General features: G+C 34.0%; 1 protein-coding gene, 4 long non-coding RNA genes and 1 other non-coding gene across 6 annotated transcripts; 2 read left to right on the top strand and 4 right to left on the bottom strand.

The window, feature by feature from the left end:
• Positions 1 to 429: 429 nt before the first annotated feature.
• Positions 430 to 1,286, top strand: LOC139100943 (uncharacterized). Its single transcript, XR_011545491.1, has 2 exons — positions 430 to 683; positions 743 to 1,286. It is a non-coding gene; the product is annotated as an uncharacterized lncRNA (long non-coding RNA).
• Positions 1,228 to 2,108, bottom strand: LOC139100942 (uncharacterized). Its single transcript, XR_011545490.1, has 2 exons — positions 1,941 to 2,108; positions 1,228 to 1,873 (listed from the first exon to the last, which is right to left on the bottom strand). It is a non-coding gene; the product is annotated as an uncharacterized lncRNA (long non-coding RNA).
• A 1,165-nt stretch (positions 2,109 to 3,273) lies between these two features.
• Positions 3,274 to 4,120, top strand: LOC139100995 (uncharacterized). Its single transcript, XM_070653819.1, has 2 exons — positions 3,274 to 3,427; positions 3,602 to 4,120. Exons 1-2 carry the CDS (start codon positions 3,298 to 3,300, stop codon positions 4,048 to 4,050), a joined length of 579 nt encoding a protein of 192 aa, XP_070509920.1. The 5' UTR covers positions 3,274 to 3,297; the 3' UTR covers positions 4,051 to 4,120.
• A 2,413-nt stretch (positions 4,121 to 6,533) lies between these two features.
• Positions 6,534 to 7,328, bottom strand: LOC139100992 (uncharacterized). The gene is made up of 2 exons (XR_011545502.1): positions 7,187 to 7,328; positions 6,534 to 7,004 (listed from the first exon to the last, which is right to left on the bottom strand). It is a non-coding gene; the product is annotated as an uncharacterized lncRNA (long non-coding RNA).
• Positions 7,329 to 7,964: 636 nt separating this feature from the next.
• On the bottom strand, positions 7,965 to 8,770 carry LOC139100962 (uncharacterized). The gene is made up of 2 exons (XR_011545494.1): positions 8,631 to 8,770; positions 7,965 to 8,466 (listed from the first exon to the last, which is right to left on the bottom strand). It is a non-coding gene; the product is annotated as an uncharacterized lncRNA (long non-coding RNA).
• An 11,297-nt stretch (positions 8,771 to 20,067) lies between these two features.
• Positions 20,068 to 20,139, bottom strand: TRNAQ-CUG (transfer RNA glutamine (anticodon CUG)). Its single transcript has one exon. It is a non-coding gene; the product is annotated as a tRNA-Gln (tRNA).
• Positions 20,140 to 25,157: the final 5,018 nt, after the last annotated feature.

The following is a 25,157-nucleotide window of genomic DNA, read 5'->3' as shown; positions in this document are numbered from 1 at the left end:
AGGTTTCAAATAAATTTAAGCTCTCGTTTCGGCGGCTATCTAGCATATTACGTGATACTTTTCAGGTTCGTTCTATCCAATTCCAATCATTAGGTAATAGGCTAGTAGCTCTCGTCCCTTTGTCTCTCGCTACTTTTCAAGTTTATGACCCGTTCCTTAATCCAACGTTGCCCAGTATTTCAAATTAGGCTTGATCTCGTACATTAAGCAATCAAAGTATCTAAACTTCCGAAAAAGAACAAATTTGGAAAATGGCTGGATTCGAACCGACGACCTTCGAGTTACCATTCCAAATTTGAGCCAAGCGCCTTACCTATTTGACCAGCAAGGCACTTAACTGCTTTTTATTTATATTTATATTTTAGTGACAAGTGCAGCTATATTTACCATTGTGATCATCCTGTTGTTTATTCCTGGCTAAAGATTAGATAGAAGCTTATCGCATGAATACAAAATGGATATGTGTTGACGAAAAAGATAGCGATTTGGATATAAATTCAAATAATTTCTTAAATAAATTATCAATTTGAATCAAACAGAGCTTGACATGAATAAAAGGTTGCTGATTATTTTGTGTTTAATTTTAAATAATTATAAAGCATTAGGAGATCCAATTTCATCAGAATCGCATATTGATCCAATTATTGTAGACGATGTAGCCTTTATCAAATTAGGAACATATAGTAAGTCTAAACAATGATTTTTTAAATTCAAAAATACAATTTTCGTGATCATTCAAAAGGAGGATTTACTGATGGAGGTGCTGAATATCAAAAATCATATTTCCTCTCAAGATATTCAGCCACACAATGGGCCGAGTCTCATGCAATTTGTAGATCTTACAACTTAGATTTGGCATCAATGGAGACACTCCAGGAGGCTCGTGTATTCCTTAGTATGACTGAAAATGACACAAACATTAAACAACTCAGTCTTGTTTGGCTTTGGGTCGATGCTATCACATTAGTGGAAAAGTCAACAAGTGATTGGTATTGGACAAAGTCGGGAAAGAAAATATCATTTCCACTTGACTGGTCTGATGGTGATCCAAGTGGAAACGGACAATTTTGTTTGGTAGCTGGTAAAGGAGCAATTAACACAAAATTTGCATTTAATGATGGCAATTGTGGATCTTCTTTTAAGTTTGTATGTCAAAGGGTCGATTATTCGTATTCTAGTAGGAAGGCATTAAAGCACAGACACTTTTGTATAGAGTAATACTGTAAATTCTTGTTGCAGTTAATTAAAAATATATATATACGCTTTATTTTATTGATGAAAGTTTAGATATTTGTGTTATAATTAGGGACCGGCCATGAACCACATGCTTGCATTTCAGATGCGTATGTCTGCAGTTTTGGACTGTATCTCAGTTAAAATTAGTTATTTAGTTATTCAAGCGGTTTAATCAATTTTTAAAAGAATCAAGAAGGAATCAAAAACTCAATTTTTTGACATAAAAATGTATACGAAGTTGATGAACATGATGCATCATTAAATCCAGTTGCACCAGCAGCACTTAATTTTCCAAATGTTAAACACGCTTCATTCTGATTATAGGAATTGTTTGGTTCGCCTGGTAGCCAAGGTAAGTTAAATGAAACTTTTTTATCTGATTTTGTCCAATACCAATCTGTGGGTGATTTTAAAGTTACCGTCATCGCATCAACCATTATGCCTGTTCCAACAAGCGTTCTTAAGTAACTGTCAGCCAAATTAAAAACTGCTTCCATTTCTGAATGTGTTTCAAATGTTACTAATTCAAAATTATATAATTGACATGCTGCTTTTGACATAAATAATGGTGCTGTTGGCGAATATCTCGGTAAATAGTATGATTTTTGGAATTCAGATCCATCATCTGTGATCCCTCCTATGTATATCATGAAAATATATTAATTTAATTAATTATTTTCATGAATATTCTCTTGATTACTCACTGTAAGTTCCAATTTTAGTAAACGCTACATTTTTTACAGGACTGAGTTCTGAATAAGTTGACGACATAACTGGATTGGAATCGACTGTCACAATTGTGAATAAAAAACACAAAATCACGATTTTCATTTTTAAAAAATTATTTTTTAGCACCTAACCAAAAGAATGGATTAATAATATTGATTGTTTAAGTCATAAATTTGCGAGCTTTTATATGAAGGATTATCTCTAAGATTAACAAACTGTACCGATTAATTGTAATGTACTCCGATTCGATTTGGTAGAGAAGCCTACTTGTTCAAAGATAAGATTAACGTTTGAATTGAAATTTAATGTTAAGTATTGGGACATGTCTGTGACAGAGGAGATATACAACAACTACAGCAATGAACCAAGCTCTATATAGACACCCTCACATTAACTTTGAATAACCACAAATCAATCAATAACGGTGCCTTGTGAACAGAGTTGTCGGATACAATAACAGGCAAAGAGACTGCTTTAAGACACCGGTTAGAAAATGGTCTTTCTATGCCATGAACGTGTGCTCTTTGCTTGTTAAGGCTAGGTGTCTTTAGAAAGAAGCTTATGACCAGGCATGCCTAGATAAAGATAAAATTGAAAGAACTAAGAATCCAAATTTAAGTTTAATTTTTTTGTTCAGGAGAATTTGGGAAGTCGAATTCTGACTCCAAAGCTGACTCAATGTCAAGTGCAAAACTTTTCGTAATATTCTTTGTTACCACTAAATGCATCGCTGGGGATCGAGCATATGTTCTTTAAAAAAAGAGCTTTTAGATCAACTTAATAACCATGTCTGAGGTAGGGAAAAGTAAGAATCTGCCATCTCCAAACCCAACATCTATTAAGACAACAACACAATGTGATCATGCTGCGAGAAGGTTTTAACCAATTGTGAAGCATTTGGGCAACATATTGCGCAGTTGAAGAAACAATCACGAGCTTAATAATAGCCACATTTTATGACTTAAACAGAATTTTTAATTTTACCAAGAAAACAGTTGATATCAATAATTAAAATAATAAGCAGCTATGATTAAATTTTTCCGAATGATTTCTTAATATGTACTTAAGTTGTTTACATTCTTTAAAAATTTTGAGGAATGATAAGAGAGCGTGAGCTTTCATAGCTTTTCAATTTTATTATCTTAATTAAGATCTTGACTTAAATTATCACGTATGAACTGATTTTCACATTTATTACAAAACCAGCACTTAATTGCAAGGTTTAATACGCAATATAATTGATAAACTATCCATGCTATAAAAGCCCAATACTTTCCTGTGCCTAATCAGTTTTTATACAAGCATTGACTAAAAAATCACAAAAAAAAAAAAATGTTAAAAGCAATTTGCATTTTATTTGCATGCACTATCCTGACTGGTTCTAGTGCATTTGTTCTACAACCGACTATAGAGCAACAGACTGTAATTGATGATGTGGCATTTAGTAAATTGGGAACATATAGTGAGTATTATTGCCAGGGTCATCCATTATTGGATTATTGGCAATCTTGGCAGCAAGCCTTAATCAGAGTCGCTTAAGTTAGGTTCTTAGAATTTTCAGTGTGTAGCGACACACAGGTTGCCCACCACTGCTCTATTGTAAGCTATTCCTAAAAATTTAATTTCAATAATTTAGGAGGATTCACAGCCGATGGAGTTGAGTATCAAAAGTCATATTTCCTCTCAAGATATTCTAAAGCACCTTGGGCTGAGACGAAGGCAATTTGTAGAGCATTTGATTTGGAACTACCGAGATTCGAAACTCTTACAGAAGCACGTGCAGTTCTTACAATGGCTGATAATAATAGCATATTAAAAACCTTGACAAGTGTTTGGATATGGATAGACGGAATTACGTTGACTTCAAAATCAACTACAGATTGGTATTGGACAAAAACTGGAATGAAAGTTTCATTTCCAATGGATTGGTATCCAGGGAATCCAAGTGGTGGACAGAATTGTTTGGCTATTAGTAAAGCAGCTATTAATGCGAGATTTGGATTTAATGATGTCGAGTGCTATACACCACAAAATATTATTTGTCAACGTGTTGAACTTTATGTACCAAATAAGGAGGAGATTTAGCTGCTAATTAAGATAATTGTAACTTAAAATAAATTGAAATAAAATTAATTAATGTTTTTAAAGTATAAAATACGTCAATATCCAATAACTTCCACTGAAATCAGTGTTATCTTATTAATTACCGATAACATTTCCTCCTGAATTTCTCAACAGACGCTTAAGTTGTTTACGTTTTGTTTTTAAGTCAATGCAGATGAAGATAAGCATGCATTGTTTTCAAAATGTTTGTCATTTTTCCTGCGAAAACTCGAATCACTCAATCATTTAAGACGTGGACTAAATTTGTTTTTTTGTTGACATTGAACTATATGCTGAAATCGCCAAAGGAAAATACTATTAATTTTATCAAGAAATATTGAGGTTGTTGTTAAGTGTGCTTTATAATATATACAAATTGCGGCATAAAGGAACACATGAAACAAATATATTTGAGTATTATCTATTAATCCTGATTATTGCATGTGCTTTAAGGATTCACCAGAACATTTATGTACCAAATAAGGAAGGTGACTTACTTACTTCTTACTTTCTTGGCTAGGACACACGGGGGCCCATTGCTGCGTTTAAAGAACTTCTGTAGACAACTCTATCTTTCGATAACTTCTTCCAATTAGGGATATTGAGAACTCTAGCGTCCTTATCCACACAACCAATCCAAGAATTGGAATTATTCAAAAGCAGGAACCACACAGAATTGTATCTGCATTACAGATACTGTTGACAAGGTTAACATGCTCTGTTAGGCTGTCCATGCTGTTAGGAGACCTGTTGAAGCTCCGATTAACAAAGACTTTAAATCTTATTTTCTATAAGGCAAGCGATCACGAGAACGCACTAAAAACTCATGGAAACAAGCTGTCGATAGAATGGTAATGCTCCTAACATCGATAATTCGCAAGCTGTTGCCAGCGATAGAACCAGAGATAGCTTCAGATGCAAACTAAGCGAAGCTGTGGATGTGTCATCATTGATCTGTACGGCCAACGAAGTTAGTAAGCAAATAATAGAACGTTTCCCTAACAGGAACTATCTTTATTTCCTTAACAGGAACTGTCTGTACCACTGCTTTCATGGTACAGACTTTACGGTACCTAAAAGAGGTTAGCAGTGCATCCTAAGCTATGACTTTTTTATTTATCTCTATAGTGGTAGAGAAGAGACGAGTCTGGTATATTGAGGTCAGTATAAAGTCTCGAGGTAGACCCAAGAGCTCATGGATACTGCTCAACTCTAAGAGCAACGATGCAAAAGTATTGGGAATTAGAAACTGGCGGAATTTATCTTAAAACAGATCCAGTTATCGATGAACTATAAATGCAGCAATGAGCCATAATGAGTCTTCGTAATGGAAGTCAATAAGTATGAAGTATAATTTTCCAGTGTGCCTTTACAGCCGAATTGTTACAAATCAAATTTAAACTGATATTTAAATTACATTAATTAATTAAATTTTATTCATTAAGCAATAAAGGAACAATAAAATTACATATGCAATAATTATATAATATAATTTTAAAGCATATAATCGAGTCTAGAACATAAGAAAGGACTTCCTCTATTAACGCATGGATAGTCACCAAATCTATAACTTGGCGTTGTCACGTCTTTTCCAATTGCAAGACAAAATTCTTCACTACTATAAAAGTCAGGTTGATTTGGAGCCCAAGGTATGATGAATCCAACTTTCTTTCCAGTATTTGTCCAGTACCATTCTGTTGATGATGGAGCTGTCGTTGTCATTGCATCAATGTGAATCCAAAAGTTTGTTGGATTTAAAACTGATTGAATAAATGCATTATTTTCAATCATATTCATGACCATTAGTGCCTCAGTTATTGTCTCAAATGTTGTTAGCTCAAGATTGTATGCTTTACAAATTGCCTTGGCTTCAGCTATTCCATTTCTAAAGTATTTTGGAAAGAAATAAGTCTTTTGGAACTCCTAGCCTTCATTGGTGTTTCCTCCTGTTTAAATTAAGTTTAAATTTATAAAAATTTCTTAATAAAAATTAAATTTCTATTAACTGAAAGTTCCAATTCGTTCGAATGCGATGTCATAGCCATACGTCACTTGTGCTTGACATCCTACTGGTTGATCTTCAAGAATGATTTCGCCTATTGGATCGGAGCTGGTGATAAGAAGCCATGAAGCAAGAATAAAAATTATTTTGAACATTTTAATGTATTTTCTACTATAAAGTTTGTTACTGAATGATATTTTGGACTGAAAAAACTGTCAATTTATATGGTCAGCATATCAAATGCAGTATTAACTGTTGAGTACGTTTATCGTTTTTGTAGAAAAATGATAAAATTTATGGTACTTGCTTATAATTAAGTTAGTTATCTAAATTTTTGATTTACTGCTGTTTGATAAGGTTGCATCATGTTAATGAAGTGTCGTTTGAATATAACAAGTCGTTTGATTGATTCAAAAGCTATAGGCTTAGAGCTTAACAGATCAGATACCAAAAACAGCGCAAATTCAAAGATTCAACTTTATTTTTATTTATTAAGGTACAAATAAGTCTAGTCTGTTACATAAAATCATATTATTTCCATTACAATTTCCATTATCAAATCCAAACTTCCCGGCTGTCAAATATCTACCGACTGTCAGGCAATACTCTTTCCCGTCATGATTGTTAGGTGCTCCAGGAATCCAAGGCATTGTATATCCAATTTTCTTTCCAGAATTTGACCAATACCAATCTGTTAAAGATTTTGGTGTCAAAGTGGCTCCATCGACAAAAAGCCAAATACTCGTATACAATTTTAAAATGTTATTGTTATCAGCCATAGTAAAAATGGCTCGAGCTTCGTTTAATGTATCTATTGATGTAAATTCTAATCCATATGAATGACAGAATGTTCTCGCTTCCACAAAAGTTCCAAACGAATATCTGGAGGCATAATATGATTTTTGATACTCCGAACCATCATCTGTAAATCCTCCTACAAATAATTAATGGGAAAATATTGAAATTTGCTTCCTATAGACATTACCTAAATAAGTCTGGCTGGCGTGATTCTATAATGGTCCAGGATTTACTTATCCTGTACCAATTCACAGTCACGCCGTTCTTGGAACAAATATTTCATCGATTAAAAGATCAACTCAGTTATCAAAAACTTACTGTATGTTCCTAATTTTTGAAATACAATCTCATTTACAAATGCGGGATCAATATTTGTAGACCAAGGTACACTTTCAACAGAAATCGTGTAGATTGAAATAAATAAAATTATTTTTAACATTTTTGGTTATACTTGATTAATGTTTTGATTTTTACTGTTTTCGAGTGAAAGTTTCTGAAGTATTATATAGGCAGAATTATCTTAATAGATAAGAAATAATTTATTGATTAGCACTATCCATAGATTGCTTATAGAATAAGGACTTATTTTCCTTCTTTATTTGTGTCGCTCGAGTAACAATGGATAAGCGTTGCCTTAAAAGCTCTTTTGCAGAACCTTCCCATTTGTGTCACTAGGGATACAAAATTAAGTTAACATCGCAACATCTCAACCCAGAACAAGTACAATAAGTAATGTACAAGATGATATCACATTTTTGATAAAGTAGGTAAAGTTCAAGTTGCTTAATACTCACAACAAAACATTAAGATAATACTGCTTTACTGAAAAATTGTTTTTATTTGATAAAATCGGATAAGAATGACTTTCCAGCTAAGTCACCGACAAACCAAGTACTGCTACAAAGAGCTGGTCAGGAAGACACTAATCGAGAAGTCCTCATTCGAAAGTATGGCTGGATAGGTCACACGTTTCGAAAGCGAAACAGTAGAGAAAGCTTAGCAAAGCCTCCATCTCTAAACACAAGCTAAGAAAAGTAATGTGTGAGCCGGACTGGTACTAACAGCATAGAAGTTGAAAGTAATTAAAAATGTGAGATTATTGATTTTAAGTTTATTGAATCAAAAAATGACAATTTTTATAAAAAAAAGTCTTAATTAAGGTATCAAAAATTCAATCCTTTGACATGGTATAAGTCTAGCGCCATCACATGTAGCATCGTCAAATCCAAATTTTTCATTAACACTTCCCTTACCAAATGTTAGACAATATTCACTACCGCGATAATTGTCGGGTGTTCCTGGTCGCCATGGCATTGGATATGAAATTTTCTTTCCTGATTTTGTCCAATACCAATCTGTTGGTGATCTTATTGTCAAAGCAACAGCATCAATATTTAGCCAAGTATATGGTAAGGTCCTTAAAACGCTATTGTTATCAGCCATTGTAAAAACTGCTCGAGCTTCTTCTAAGGTTTCTAGTGACAGAAATTCTAAGCCATATGAACTGCAAAAAGATCTTGCTTCAATAAAATTTCCATATGAATATCTTGTGAAGTAATAAGACTTTTGATACTCAGATCCTTCGTCTGAGAAGCCTCCTATAAAAAATGGAATAGATAATTAAAAGTGAAAAGCTATTTCGTCACACAATTTTAAGAGCTTGAAGTCGATAGCCTGACACCAATCTGACCTTATCCAACAAAATCCGAGTCGATTTCGAGCTCAATGCTGAATTTGGTCATTTTAGATTCTAATAACATACTGTATGTTCCTAATTTATGAAAAGCGACATCATTCACAGTAAATGGATCAACATTTTTTGACAATGATCCACATCGGACTAATAACGAGTGTAGTAAAATAATTAAAACAATTTTTAACATTTTTTATTATATTCGACTGCTTTTTTGATTTCAAATGATTTCTTATGGGCATTTCCGAGCTTATATAGTCAGATTTTTCCTTAACTATTGATCCAGTTTGATAAGATTAGTAAGCTAATCACATTATTTTAATCTGGATTTATAAAATCAAAAGATAAAGATAATTCGTTAGAACTAGTCATCAGCTAGACATTAACTTGCCATCCACTAGATTTGACGTATTTTTATTCACTCGGGCATGCCGTGAATAAGTCAGAAAAGCCATCGTGACTTTGGTTTCGTCAAAATTCTGCCTATCGCTGCCGTCAATCCAAGCCACATAGTACGACGGAGTCAAACGAGTCTCTGGTCATTGCGGGGTACATTGGCTTCAAGCCTCAATTTTTAAACACAAGCTAAGAGAACCAATGTGTGTGCCAGACTGGAACTAACAACATAGACCAAAGCTAAACTATGAAATAATTGCTTAATTAGCTTAAATTGTACATAAATTTTATTTTCTAGGTATTATAAAATCAATCATTTGACACAATATTGGACATCCGCCTTGATTAACTGCATCATCAAATCCAAACCTTCCACTTGTCAAATATCGACCAATAGTTAAACAATATTCACTTCCACCATGATTATTTGGTGCATCTGGTCGCCAAGGTATTGGATATGAAATTTTCTTTCCCGAACCAGACCAAAACCATTCTGTTGGAGTTCTTAATGTCAATGTGACAGCATCAATGTAAAGCCAAACACTTGTATACGATCTCAATATGCTGTTATTGTCAGCCATTGTGAGAACTGCACGTGCTTCTTCTAAAGTATCAAGTATTATAAGATCTAAACCATATGATTTACAAAAGTATCTTGATTCCGTAAATGACCCTTTAAAAACTCTTGTGAAAAAATATGTCTTTTGATATTCTAAACCATCATCAGTGAATCCTCCTGAAAATATGAAGCTACAGCACTAATAATTAGAAATCAAATTTTAAACTGATTTACTATAAGTTCCAAGCCGTGCAAAAATGATGTCGCTAACAGACGCTGAATTAATTGTTGGAGTTGATAGCTCTGAAATTTGTGCATTGATGGAACTGCTATAAATTATTAGAATAAGTTGGTGTAAAAAGCAAAATTTCGTCATTTTATTAATTTTCACTGTATTCTGAAATTTAGTTAGTAATTGTCTGAATGAAATAATAAATAAATTTCATATTTATACCATTTTAAACAGTCGATAAGATTGGCTATAAGCTATACAATAAAAAGCTTTAACAGTTCCATCTGAGATAATTATTTCCACATACTTTATTACTTCTAAAGGAATTTTATGGCAACAAAAAATCAACTCTGTAACATCCAACATAAGCACTACCCATACAAGTCGCATCATCAAAACCAAATCGTTCAGCAATACCAGTTCTGTATATTGTCAGACAATATTCACTTCCACCACCATTATTTGGTTGACCCGATCGCCAAGGAAGAGTAAATGAAATTTTCTGTCCTGTTTTTGACCAATACCAGTCTGTAGGTGATTTCGATGTTAAACCAATTCCATCAACGTATATGTAAAGGCTTCCTATGCTTCTCAAAAAGCTATCATTGTCAAGCATTGAGAGATAAGCTCGAGCTTCTGTTAGAGTTTCCACTGATAAAAATTCTAAATTGTAAGATTTGCAAAATGATCTTGACTCGGCCCACGGTGGTTTGGAATATCTCGAGACGAAATATGTCTTTTGATATTCTGAGCCATCATCAGTGAATCCTCCTGTAAGAATATTAAAATTTAATTGATTATTAATAGGTAATGATATAAATTCGGTAAAGGTAGTCTATGTTGTGTCAGTCAATGTACCCAAGCTAGCGTAACCCTAGATCCGGCCTCAAGATGCCGGCAACCCAAACCACATAGTCAAATGAGTCTCTGTTAATTTCAGTGTGCCGTTATCTTTAAACACAAGCTTAGAGAACCAATGTGAGAGCCTGACTGGCACTAGCAACGTCGACCAAGGCTAAACAAAAGAGCCACGCTGGGTCCTTAATTAATTCCCTCCATAACTTCAAATTTTACACGAGGCACAAGCCAAAATCAGAATATTGACTTACTATATGTTCCAATCCTTACAAAAGCAACATTTTCAACGATTACTGGATCGGCAAATTGTGTCAATGACTGATTCTCTATTGTGCTAGAATTCAGTAACGTAAATTGAACTAAAAGAACTAAAATAAATTTGAACATTTTTGTAAAATGTATATTCTCGTGAAATAACTTGTTAATTTTGATTGTTAATTGTTGAACTTCACTAGTTTATATAGGCTAGGATTTCTGAACACAAAAAATGTGGGTCAATTTTATTATGCTTTGATAAGATTTTGTTATTTGCTATGATTGATTGGAGATTTATAATGATATAATATGTGTATGACGAGCTGAGTCGAGGTAAGTCAAGCGAAGTCGAGCTAAGTAGATGAGTCGAGATGAGTCGAGCTGAATCGAGCTAAATCGAACTAAGTCAAGCTGAGTTGACTAAGTCGAGCCAAATTGAGCCAAATTGAGCCAAGTTGAGCTAAGTCAAGCTAAGTCGAGCTAAGTCGAACTGAGTTGAGCTAAGTCGACTAAGTCGAGCTGTGTAGAACTAAGGCAAGCGACGTCGAGTTGAGTTGAGCCGAGTCGAACTAAGTCGAGCTATGTAAAACTAAGGCAAGCGACGTCGAGTTGAGTTGAGCCGAGTCGAACTAAGTCGAGCTAAGTCGACCAAGTCAAGCAAAGTCGAACTGAGTTGAGCTAAGTCGACTAAGTCGAGCTATGTAAAACTAAAGCAAACGACGTCGAGTTGAGTTGAGCCGAGTCGAACTAAGTCGAGCTAAGTCGACCAAGTCAAGCAAAGTCGACTAAGTCAAGCTATGTCAAGCTATGTCAAGCTAAGTCGAGATGAGTCGAACTGAGTCGAGTTGAGTCGAGCCGAGTTGAGTTAATTCAAGCTAAGTCGAGCTCAGTCGAGCCAAGTCAAGCTAAGTCGAAAAGACGTATATTTCTCGATTTAACCAAGAGAATTGAAGATTTTGGTTCAAAAAAGGAAGATTTTGAGCCCAAACTTACCCTAGTTGAAATTGATTTTAATCAATTACATCACCACCGACTTTGAGCTTTTATCACAAGAAGTCTTAAGCTTGTTGTTTTTAAAACCTCTGTTTATAATATATAGGTCAAAATAAAAAAACTGCATACCGATAAGAATATAAACAAAAGATAAAGTAACAAGAAATAAAATGTTTTTGGCACTTGAAAGTATTTACAGATTTTATAACTGGAATTGATAAAAGTAAAGCTTAATTAAAACGATAAGGGGTTAATGACGTTTTAAGGTTTTGAAAGCTATGGTAGAAATGAGCTTAATTTGAAAATATTTAGGTCAGCTTTATTCACAACTAAGGACCAATAGGCTTATCATATTTCTGACACAAAAATGGAAATATGTCAACACATGGAATGTCATTGAATCTAAAATTTGGAGTAGATTGACCTTTTCCTATTGAAAGGCAGAATTCGTTATTGGCAGCAAAATCAGGTTGTTGTGGAGCCCACGGTATATTAAAAGCAACTTTCTTTCCAGAATATGTCCAAAACCATTCAGTTGGTGATTTTGGTTTTGTTGTTATTGCGTCAATAATGATCCAAAAACTTTTAGGGTCAGCTATGGATTTTATGTATGCATTGGTTTCGCACTTATTAAGGACCATTAGAGCCTCAGTAATAGTTTCAAATGTTGCCAGTTCTAGATTGTATACACTGCATATTGATTTTGCTTCAGCCATTCCAGTTTTGAAGTATTTTGGAAAATAATAACTTTTCTGGTATTCTTTGCCGTCGTTTGTAAATCCCCCTAAATAGAAGCAGTTAATCAGTTATAAGAAGCAGGTAAGCGAATTTAAAATACTAACTGTAATTTCCAATATTAACAAATGCAATATCGAGTCCATTTGCAGCCTGAATCTGTCTCACTAAGGATTGATCTTCGACTATATTTCCAAAAGCTTCAGATCTGAGCAACAGAACACAGGAAGCAAAGATTAATATTATTTTGTACATTATTAATGGAAAGATATAATAAAACTATGAAATATGTACTATATGCTGACAATTTATAGGAAATACTCACTTGCGATTACTTGTGCTGGAAAGTCATCGAATGGAATCTATTATCATTTTTATAGTTGAACGATCAAATAATTGATTTGATTGAGAAACTTAACTACTTTATAAACCCGAGTTGAACAGGCTGATATTTTTCGACCTGTATCTGTATCATGAAAGCATGCTCATCTGTTTCGAAAACAGAATAGTGTGGTAGCTGGGGGTGATACACAAGCTTGCTATACTGCCCTTGGTTGGAATCCACAAGGGAAAAGGCGTCCAGGTGCTCCAAGAGCAACATGGCGTAGGACGGTAATGAAGGAATGGCAGTTAGATGTCAAAACTGAGAATTTGTACATGATTTGTGATACAGCCAGCAACCCGACCGGCACAAATTATTCATGTCATCCAAATAATTGTTATTTAGTGTCCAATAAAAATAGCCTCTGGTTGCCTTTAAAATCGTGTTTTGATCAGGATTCTGAATTCCTTCAAGTCGCTGTGGTGACATTCAATACCAACATTTGTGCCAATCAGAAGACACTTAAGTGGAACTCTTTGATAAGTGCATTGAGTAAAATGACCGATTAGTATTTTAAACAACTTTATTTTATGCTTAATTTACAGTATTAAGGTACATAATTAAATTAAATTTACAATGTTATCATATATTCAACATTTTGGCACAAGAATGACAAATTGACATTTAAGCAAGGCGCATCATTAAATCTGTAATTTGGTGTCGATTGATCTTTGCCAATTGTAAGACAATATTCATTACTAATATTGAAATCTGGCTGATTTGGAGCCCATGGAATGTTGAATGGAATTCTATTTCCAGAATTCGTCCAGAACCATTCAGTTGCTGACTTCGGTGTTGTTGTCATTGCGTCGATTATAATCCAAAAACTTTTAGGATTAGCTATAGATTTTATGTATGCATTATTTTCACACATGTTGAGGACCATGAGGGTTTCTGTTATTGTTTCAAATGTTGTTAGTTCTAGATTGTATGCTTTACAAATTGCCTTGGCTTCAGCCATTCCATTTCTAAAGTATTTTGGGAAAAAGTAGCTCTTTTGATATTCTTTACCTTCGTTGGTATATCCTCCTAATTATATTGAAATTATTATGAATTAAATGAATTTAATTTGATGATTTTACTACTTACTGTAAGTTCCAACTTTCACAAATGCAATATCATATCCATTTGTCACTTGAGCTTGACATCCAATCGGCTGATCTATGAAAACCTCATTTATAGGCTCTGTGCTAGCTAAAAGTAGCCACGAAGAAATAATAAAAATATTTTTAAACATTTTAATTGAATGATTTTTTTGTTAATAAAATATTAAGTCTAAGGATTCGTGAATTTATAGAAATAAGGTTTTAACAAATATTTATGCCACTAGGTCAGTAAGTCCATAATCTTATCATTTTTCGCAGAAAAAGATTTAATTATTTACGAAATTTTCAATAATTTATCAGAAAAGTCAATTTAAGTCAATGTCATTTGATAATGATAAGTGAGACTTAAAAATGGAACATGTCCGATCAAATGTTATCAAATTAGTGTAAATTGTTGTCGGGTATCAATAAGTGGAATCAGCTTTCAATGTCGTGTGACCATTTTGTAATTTTTTGTTATTTCGACAGCAGTACTCTATGTAATGATTGAGAGATGGGAATCAAACTCAGTGCTCTCAAAAGTGTGATATAGATATCCGGCCTGTAGCTTTATCTCTCGGCTATAGAGGCCGCATTTTTGCAATGACAGAATCGACTGTATATGACTCGAAATAATAGATTTGACTGTCCTCAGACTCAACAATACTAATTAAGCATTACTCGTATGTTTTTTGTCTACATCAGTGTTAGACAACCTTTTATTTTTGGCGGTACATCTTTTAATAATCCTCGATCAATACCGTCCAAAGTATAAGATTCATAATTGATTTGCTGGCTTCCGAATCAACTGTGATCTATGGCTTCCCTTAGATGTTGCCTAAAACTGGTTCTATCGCCGGCTTCCGCCTGCCAATTGCCAATACCAAATGCATTGCTGTCTCTATCGACAGCTTTGTTCCAGGAGTTCTTCGGTCTACAACGAGTTCTACAACGAGTTCCATACAAAGTCTTAGCATAAGATTCATATCATTTCCAAAAATTGTTGGCGGCTCATAGGTTGTCCATGACTGGTCGACGTTGTCTTTTATTCAGTTTAGTTGGATCCTTTCAATCTTCAATAGCATGTCTAGAATTCGATTGTAAGTCACACAGCGTGTTGTTTGAGACACCGGTTCGACATCTTATTAAAAGATGCAGATGCTTTGACAGCTCCGTGAATTAATGCAACGAAAAATGCAATTCACATAGGGTTTCTGATTAACCGCGTTTTTTCATAACCGCTGTTATGCTGTTATGAAAAAACTCAAAACAGCTGTTAACGCGGTTAACAGCGGTTATTAAGAATTTTTAATAATATCACAATTTTACTTTGTTAATGAGCTTTTCATTGATATATTTTCTTTTTATTTGGCTCATATGGTTGAATTAGGTTACGTAAACCTACAAAAGTAAAGATATTTATCAGAATCAAAGAAAAAGAATAACTTTTAATGATTGATGAACTCCAAAATTATTTTGACTATTGAAAATTCATAAACATTAAGGCGTTTGTAATATATTTGAAAGCAATGCTGTTTTTTTTGCACAAAAGTTTGCAAAAGTTAAGAACACTCACTTCGCAGAAATTTGGACCGAAATTTTCCTGATTTTTTAAAGGCAAGCAAGACGAAAATTGCCCTTAACTCCACGACAATGGCGAGATTTTGAAAAAAATTTCCCAAAATCTTTCAAGTTTTTCAAAGGAATTCTAGCATAAAATTTTTATCCAAAACTCACATTTTCTTACAAAAAAGGAGAGATTTATGAAAAAAATTAAATTTTTTTTTATTAAAATTCAAAATTTCCGTTAAAATTTTCTTATTTAAAGCCTTTACAGATAAAAATGCTGTTAACAGCGGTTAATTTTCTATAACCGCTGTTTTGCGTTAACCGCATTTTCAGGTAAAAAACTGCTGTTATGCTGTTAACGGTTAACCGCTGTCAGAAACCCTAAATTCACAGCACTGTGTTGCTCGGACCACATGACTCACCTCAACCCAAATAGAATTCTTGCACAGCTCTAATTTTCATACATTTTGATTCCATACCTTCACACAAAAGTACAACCATGAACTGGATAATTGAATTTTATAGGTTAAAATTTAATACACAAGCAAAAATGCATCAATTTTCCATCCTTCACGAGCATTAAATATGTGCATTAAATATTCACTTCTTTCAATTAAATCCCCTGATTCACATAAAAATGTGTAAATTCGCAATTAGTTCAATTTTTTGTTCTTCTTATTCATCCGCATGCCAATCCCACATAATCATGCATCATGTATAAAAATAAAAAAAATTGTGCAAATCGTAACCGTTTTCATGTCGAGTAATTGCTTGCTAAATTGTGCATTAAAAATTCATTATCATCATGCTTTTTTTACGGTTCTTGAGTGACATAAATTATGCAAAATATCAAGCTTGTTCAAGTAGACAAATTGACACCATGTTGGACGGTGAATGCAAAACGTGGTTACAACCAGTCATGTAAGGAAGGAACTAAGCAAGGTGCTCACATTGACATGATTCTCGATGTTCTTTCTCCTACGATATTACATGCATTACATGCTTTACATCGTGATTTGATGTTAATTTTAAAAATTTATAAAGGAAGAAGTGGATAGTCTTTCATGGCTGTAATGTTGGTTGATGATTTATGCACGCTTCGATTATAGAATCACTAAGAGAGAGCTTTTTAGTATGCGATGGAGGGACGTTTGGTAGCGGATTTTTGAATTTTAAGCATTCTAGTCGTGTATCTTATGGAGGAACTGATAGAGTTATTGACCTTAAGTAGGTCAGAAATCGAAGAGTTATTATTTGTGCAGGAAATGATTTAGAATCGGAATTTACTGTATTTTGCAGCTCAATAGCTTCATTTTGTAGTATAAAAGCTCAATTCTTGTATTATTAACTGCTTGATCAGCTTCTGATGTTATATTATGGCTCATAAAAGTCTAAGAGATGAGCACCCCTAACAGACAAAAAGCAGAGGAATAAAGAGAAACATTCAAGTACAAGCTCATCTAGTAAATTCTTAGTCAGCAACCCAACTCCAAATCATGTTCTTTTCCTGTTAAGGCATGTTGTTGGATAAGCTTGGGATGAGCATTCTAAAAAGCATTATAATTTCAATATTCTTACATTTAAAGGATCTGGTTCCATGTAATTGGTAAAGCAAGAAAATGATGACTACAAAAAGACTGACAAATAAGTCAAGATGGTGTTTGATTCAGGATTAAAGAGTGTTTGGTGCAAAAAAAATCCGAAAAATTAGCACTAATCAATGTAAAATTTGATCCTAGGTCAATGAGACTTTGACTAGATATCAGATTCGTCTTATGTCTAGAGATCAATGTCAGTATGTAGGGTCACAGTATCGGACTTTTTGAATGGTAAGAGATCTCAAGCAAGACCAAAGAATTCATGTATTGGATGTGAAGAAGAAGACACTAAAGTTCTTAACATTCCGATCTGCCAGAAGTAATGGAAGGACTGATTCGGCTATGATAGAATCGTATGCCCAAACCAAACGTATGAAGACCGAAGAACACCTGTATTGAATTCTTTAATATCCCGAACTGGCAAAAGGTTTCGATGGTTTGAGCTGTCTTTAGATATTCCCTACTCGCGGCAATGGGCCCTTGTACTCCCCAGCCAAGAAAGTAAGTCCAAACTAAGGAAATAAGTAAATAAGTAAGAACCATTCCAGAGTCACGCCAACCTGATGCAGGGCTTTGGATCGATTAACAAACTTGTGTTATTTGGGAAATTATAATCAAATTAAACACATAAAGTTTAGTTCCAAATTTATAAATTATAATCTCTGCATTATAAAGCGTATCAACATGGAAATAATTGTGTAGACGGAGTGAAAATGAGTAAGAAATCCCGGCGAGGAAAATTAGCAAACATTATGAAAAAATTATTATTTTTCCTCTCATCTAATTTAATTTTCATGAATGAGTGAATTAATTAAAGCAATTTAAAGCATTGCATGCATTCCCACATAGCTTTTATTGCGAGAAAACTCTCAAATTGAAACTTTTTAATTATGTCTATCACTTTTTGGATGCACTTAAAAGTGCAAATGATAAAAAATTAAAAATTAAAGTTGAGTTGTTTCGTGTGATGATTCCTGAATGTGTGGGCTTTTGAACTTTTTTTAATATGAAAAATTAAGTACGGAAGAGCTTTTATAAATGATGAAATTTAATTAAAATGAGAGCTTTTGATGTAAATTTTTTGTAATTAATTTAATTAATGCTTAATTATGTACATCGTCGGTCATTCAGATCAATTGTGATTCATGACGTCCCTTTGATGGTGTTTGGTGTTGGCACTATCGCTGCCGAAAGCTTGCCAATTTTTAATATTAAGGAAAATAGTGTCTGTTGAAAATAAATCAATAAAAATGAAATTTCATAGAATGTAGTAAGTCTTACTTCCTCGACCAAGGCGCACGAGGGCTCATTGCCTCATTTAGATTTCGTCGAAAGCTGGATCTGACTTTATATAACTTCTGCCAGTTTCTAATTCTAAGCACTTCTACATCGTTGTTCACACAGTAATCTCATGAGCTACTTTAGACCAGTGCTGTCCAAACTGTGTGCCACGGTACAACTTGGTGATTAGCCATAATCAAAACCGTACATGGCATGGTTGAGGCTTATAGTATTCACGAAATTTTCAAAAAAATTAGACAGAACATAGATTGCTCACCTCTGCAATGGATCAATGATGAGTACTGCCACGGAAGACCTTGGTGGAAAAACACAACCGAAATCACACACGGCATGTAGTTCATGAAATGTCCAAAGAATTTCAGTTTCACAGTTTAGACAACACTGCTTAAGATGGAGATTTGATAGGATTTGAGATTATATTATTCGTATGGATTGTAAATTTAGGGAGATGGAATAGGGAGTAGAGGTGTAAGTGGTTAAGGTGGGTAGGGTGTAATGGATTACGGTATTGGTCTCAATTTTGGTCTCAAAAATTCATTCAAAGAGTATAATTTTGTCCAAAAAATGGCAACCAATTTGGTGCTAAGTTTGATAAAGGTTTGAGCTTCGAGTCTCCAAATTCCCTTTCTCTGGCAACGCCTCAAAGGGTAACATACCTCAAAATCAGCAACAGTGTCTCAAATCAACTCAATTACTCCCAGATATTCTTACAAAAATTCACCAAAAATTTCCTAATGTCTATCAACTTCCACTTCAACATTACAATCAATTTCCCCAAAACAAAGCTTTAAATCTTCATCAATAACCAACCAAGCTTCATAATATTGAACAAATTTTCCAAGAAAAATACTATTTCGATCAGTCATGTAGTACATTAGCCATAATACCACATTGAAATGTTTCATCCACAATATATATATTCTCCTTTTTGGTATATCCACACATACCATTATTTACCAACATAGAATGTTGAAAATTCTCATAAAATCCATGGCAAATCTATTGTTCATGACCCAAAAAAATGAAAACATTTCTTTGTTGTTGCTGGTTGCTGCTTGAAAGTACATTGTAATGTGTAATATTTCAAGAGGAACTTCCCCAACACACAACAACATTCAAGTCAAATAGATTCAATTTCAAAAAAAAGTACTAAGAATGAGAAGGATGATAAGCACAAAAATTTATTCCTCCTTTAAAAGCTACTTTCCATGTTATGTGCATATAAATAGCAATTTAGAATAAATTTTCTACTCGTTCTACTTGTACTTAATGGGAACTACAACAAAGACTAAGAGCTGTAAAGTCCTTTTACAGTAGGTGAGGTTTAATTAAGTCCAAATGTCAATCAACGTTGTTGACAACAATTTTAATTAATCTACAGTATCGAATTTATTTGCATATAATCTCTGCATTCTTTTTCTGGATATCCAGAACACTCTTTGATATCATCAAGTGATGTGAATCTATGATTATCAGACAGAGAATTACAAAATTGCTTTTTGGATTCAAAAAAAGAAAAAAAATGAATTAAAAAAAAAGTTTAGGTCCCACCGAGATTTGAACTCGGGTCGTCAGATTCAGAGTCTGAAGTGCTAACCACTACACCATGGGGCCAGATGGCAATTTTTGAAGTGAAAATGAAAATGGATTCGTGCTGTATTTTAATGTTAAGAAAGTCGACCTGCGCTTGACCAACGTTAGAAATATCTGAATGATAAAAATAGAAGAAAGACTAGATGAGAATTTAACTGTTGAAAGATGTGGGAAGGTAGATTTGTGCTTAAAATGTAATTAAATTTAGGATGCATTTTTCTTGAAATTTATAAGAATTTTATCAATGTTTGATGTTCAGCATTTGAAGGAATAAGGATGCTAACTTTCTTCACTGGAAGGACAGATCATCTGTTGTCCATGGCTTCTCTCTGTTAACGTCTAAAACTGGATCTATAGATGTCTAGTGAAGCACGATCATGAAATTCACCAGCATCCAGCTCTTAGCTTCATTTATTTTCAAATCGCACCGTTGGAACCGTGTCCAAATCTCAAATCAATATAAAACAATTAATTCAAACTTCCTTGCAATTATCCCCCAAACATTAACCATTCAGCAGCAAAACTACAAGCACAAAAGAACATTAAAGTCCAACATAAAAATTAAATAGGTAAAATTGAGAAGGAAATAACAATTCATAAAGGAACAACAAAAAAAACTACCATAAATAGAAAGTAAGCATAAAGAGTTCATTATTAATTCATGTCTATGCTTTCCTGCTGTGCTGTTGATGGCACAACAACGATGTAGCAATGCTTTAATTATGATATTCCTTCATATACACAAAACAATACAAACATTTCATATTTATTACAAGGAAGGAAATAGAGGAAGAAAATATATAAAAATAAAAATGTTGTAAATAAGTGGCAGGAATGGACAGGTGAGAGGGAGTTGGGGATGTTCAGGTTGGGAAGATTTTGAGGATTGTTGGGAATTTTTCGGTGGATTTTGTGTGCTGAAGGAGCTAGGTAGCGTCATAGAACTATCACGAACAGCATAACGTGTTCGCTAAGGCACTGCTACATACAGCACTATAAAAATATGCAACTTACACTTCAGCTTCATAATTTTCTCAAAAACCTTCTTAAATATAATTAAAATCTTTAAACACTTCAAGCTTCCATTAAAGCATTCTCAAAACTACTTCATCAAAACTTCGTCGTTCCAAAACCGCAACCAAACTCAACCTCCATAAAAAAAGCTTGAAGCGTCTAATCATCATCAAATAAATAATCAAGTAAATATTTTCCATCCGATTTTCGAGTCCACAATACTTTTGGCGCATACACAAATGTATAATATTCTACACAGCACAATCAAACCTTTAATGAAGCATAAAAAAGAAACTGAAAATCATTTTAGCATTTCCTTTTTAACCGCATTTGCTTGTTTTATGGCACATACAAATGTTTAGTAATGTTTAATTTATACGTTTTTCTAACAATCCATTTTTTATGCTTCCTGCTTGCTCATCAAAGAATCCCTTGATATTATTATTATGTCCCGAGTGACACAAGTTAAGAAGACTCCTCTAAACCTCTGTTATCAATGCCAAATTGGTCTACATGCCTATTTGGCCTCCATATGGACCTCTATTTGGCATCCATATATACCCCCATTTAACCTCCATATAAACCCTTATTTGGCCTCCCTATGAACTCTCATTTGGCTTCCATATAGACTCTCATTTGGCCTCCATATAGACTCCCATTTGGCCTCCACATGGACCCCCATTTGGCCTCCACATGGACCCCCATTTGACATCCATATAAACCCCCCATATAGCCTCCATATATACCCTCATTTGGCCTCCATATGGTTCCCAATTTGACCTCACTATGAACCTCTATTTGGCCTCCATATGAACTCTCATGTGGCCTCCATATGGACTCCCATTTGGCCCCCATATGGACCCCCATTTGGCCTCCATATGGACCTCATTTTGCTCCTATTTGGCATCCATATGGATCCTATTTGGCCTTCACAAAGGCGGCTTTCAGTTGGTATTGATATGGTGTAAGAGAACTCGGTGACAGAGCCTTCATCATTTGCATCGCTCGGATGTGTATGTAATGAAATACACGATGATGACGTGGAATAGCAGTGGCAACTGAACGAGCTGTGAAAGCTTGAAAAATTGCGCGAACGAAAACAAACTGAAGTCGGAACCGCACGCCATTATTTGCTTTAAAAAATTCATTAGCTGATTCCATGTGTTAAAGAATGGAAAAAGCATGAAAAATTGTGCTTTTTGACTTCAAGCATTCTACGAAATTTCATGGCACAATAATTGGAATTTTTTTCAATAAAAGAAATGCAATGAGTATGAAATAAAGCAATAACATTGAATAATTTGCCATTCTGATGAAATTCGTTTGTATGAGGAAGCGGAAAATGTATTAAAAATAATAATAATATGACTGAATGGATGTGAAAAAAAATCTCATTATGTCGTGGTTGGTTAAATGGTATTTTAATATCTTCACGTCATTGCTTGTTTTCAGATTATTATGAAATTGAAACTAGCGTAAGTTGTGATATACATAACTATATGATGAGAAGCATAAGGCGATGTTATAGAAATTTGTGATGTTTTATAGCTTATTCATGCATGGCACCATATTGATGTAGAGATTTTGGAATTCGAGTACGTGGTATATGGAAAAAATGTTAACTTCCCCGAACAATTATAGCCGGTTAATCGGTCTAAAGTCTGACCCCACATAGGCGTGACTCTCTCTCAAATCGATGTTTGACTCAAATCATATCTGGCACCAAGTCTGAGTCACGTTGATCTTGTGCAGGATTTTTGATCAATTAGCCGTTTTTTGCTGGTCTAGTTCCTTTTGATTCTGATGCCTGATATTGTTCTTGTAAATCAGGAAACCCTTGTGACCAAGTTGGATGATCACTTTTGAACGTTCTAGAGCAGAGTTGTCGGATAGGTTTCTTTGGTGAGATAACTAGTTGTATCATGATTTCATATAGACTTGCCTGGCTATCACCATTACCTGGCTATGTCCAGACAAAGGCCAAATCATCAGGCATGTCTGGCCTAACCAATGACATAGAGACCAAGAAGTATTTAGAGTTTGGTAGCTTAAACTGCTAATTTCAACATTCTCTGAGATTCCAATGACTTAATATTCAAGCTAAGCACAAATATGAAATCTTCAACAGTAACTTTCTCAACCTCGAACATAACAAAACCTCTCATAAAAGTTTCAACACTTTATATCTTCACATTCTTCTTCCAAGCATATTCCAAACACGATCAAAGTCCCAACAGACCAACAGACAGCATCAGCAACATTTCAGACAAACAAACCAAAAATATATGCTAAGAAAGCAGAACACAACATGGTAATATTCAAGGTCGCAATTATTATTGTTATTATAGTGCAATCAAATGTCGAGTATGTAATCTGATAAGCCACAAGCACGAAATAAAATTTTATTTTTCTTTTCTTTTTTTGCATGTACGCGTAAAATATATATTTATTTTTAAGTGTATGTATGTATATAGCACTAAAAAAAACGAATATTATTTTCTACAGCCGTTCGTGTCTTGAATAAACAGGTGATGAAAAATAATAAGAAGTAACATAAGAAAAATTTGCATGAAAAAAATTTTTACTTCGATTAGTTAAGTTTACGAGGCTAATTTGTAGATAATTTCATGCCAATCAAAGCATCTGGCTTATTCGCTTAGTCGAGGCTGAAAGTGTGATGATGAAAATTGTTCATGTTGCTTAATGGAATTTTTAATGAGTTTCGTTCCCTGAAAAAAAAACAGAACAAAATCGTGTTCTATGCTCATAATCAACAAAATAATAATCCACAGCGAAGGTAAAATTTGTCAAAAGCTTTCTTTTTTGACGAGGAAATGAAGGAAACCAAAAAAGCTTGTCGAGGACTATAAAAATATCGGTAGATATAAATCAAAATGACATTTCCGGCATGAAAAATCAATCAAATAGAATAGTTTCGGTGCTTATATTTGTGTTAGAAACTAATTTTCTTAATGTTTTGTGAGTCACGCATCAGTCGTGATTGTTTAAGTGGCAGTTTTTGAGATTTTCATGATTTTTGTTGGATTAGAACAAATTACAGAACTTGAAAAGGTATCGTTTGCAAATGACTTGAATCAGATAATGTGATTTCTGACATGGTTGAACTGTCACAGATCTAGAATGTTGCTTCTCAAGCTATATGGAGCGCGACACAGTAAACCACATGTTTGATGTGATTCTGATGTGTCATTGGATTTCAAGCGACAATATTGAAATTTTTGACGTCACATTAGTGTAACACTAGTCTGTTATAGTCGTCACTAGACGTCACAAGTCGCATTAATTGTCAGTTGATGTCCCTAGTCATGCTAGTCGTCATTTTTGTCATAGTTGATCAGTCATATCATGTTTCTTAAGCAACATGGAGCGCAACACAGTAAACCACATGTTTAATGCCAATTTGATGTGTCATTGGACTTCTAGAGACACCTTTGAATATTTTGGTGACGCACTGGTCAAAACTAGTCATCACTAAACGTCAAAAGTCGCATTAATTGTCACTTGTTATTCTTAGTCATACTAGTCGTTATATCTGTCATGATTGAACTGCTATAACTAGCTCTAGAGTATTGTCTCTTACACTTCATGCAGCGCGACACATTATACTACATGTTTAATGTCACTTTAATGTGCCATTGAATTTTTAGCGATACACCTGATGGTTTTGATGTTACATTAGTGTAACACTGGTCATCAAGACGTTAATTGTCGCTCTAAGCGTAACTTGTCATCAATTCTCACCATAGACATCACCAGCAACCACACTACTGTGTCATGTCACATAATCAAAGCAACACAACTCCAGGTACATCATTTACCTCCTAAACTTAAACATCATTAAGTTACCTTCCCCAAAGGTAAATAAATTTCATTGAATCTTCTCACATATGTATGTACTTATACAGAAGATAAAAGTGACAATTCTGATATGGCATCTTGGAATGCGAATGAAAATGAAAATGTTGAATGAATGAGAATATTTTTATGGTTAAATGTGAGATTGT

The sequence above is a fragment of the Chironomus tepperi genome, unplaced genomic scaffold (assembly GCF_022539635.2).
Source record: "Chironomus tepperi strain 1889 unplaced genomic scaffold, CSIRO-AGI_Ctep_v1 contig_73, whole genome shotgun sequence".
Taxonomy (NCBI): domain Eukaryota; kingdom Metazoa; phylum Arthropoda; class Insecta; order Diptera; family Chironomidae; genus Chironomus; species Chironomus tepperi.
The sequence above is the reverse complement of the archived record's forward strand: the minus strand, read 5'-3'. Positions and strand labels throughout refer to the sequence as shown.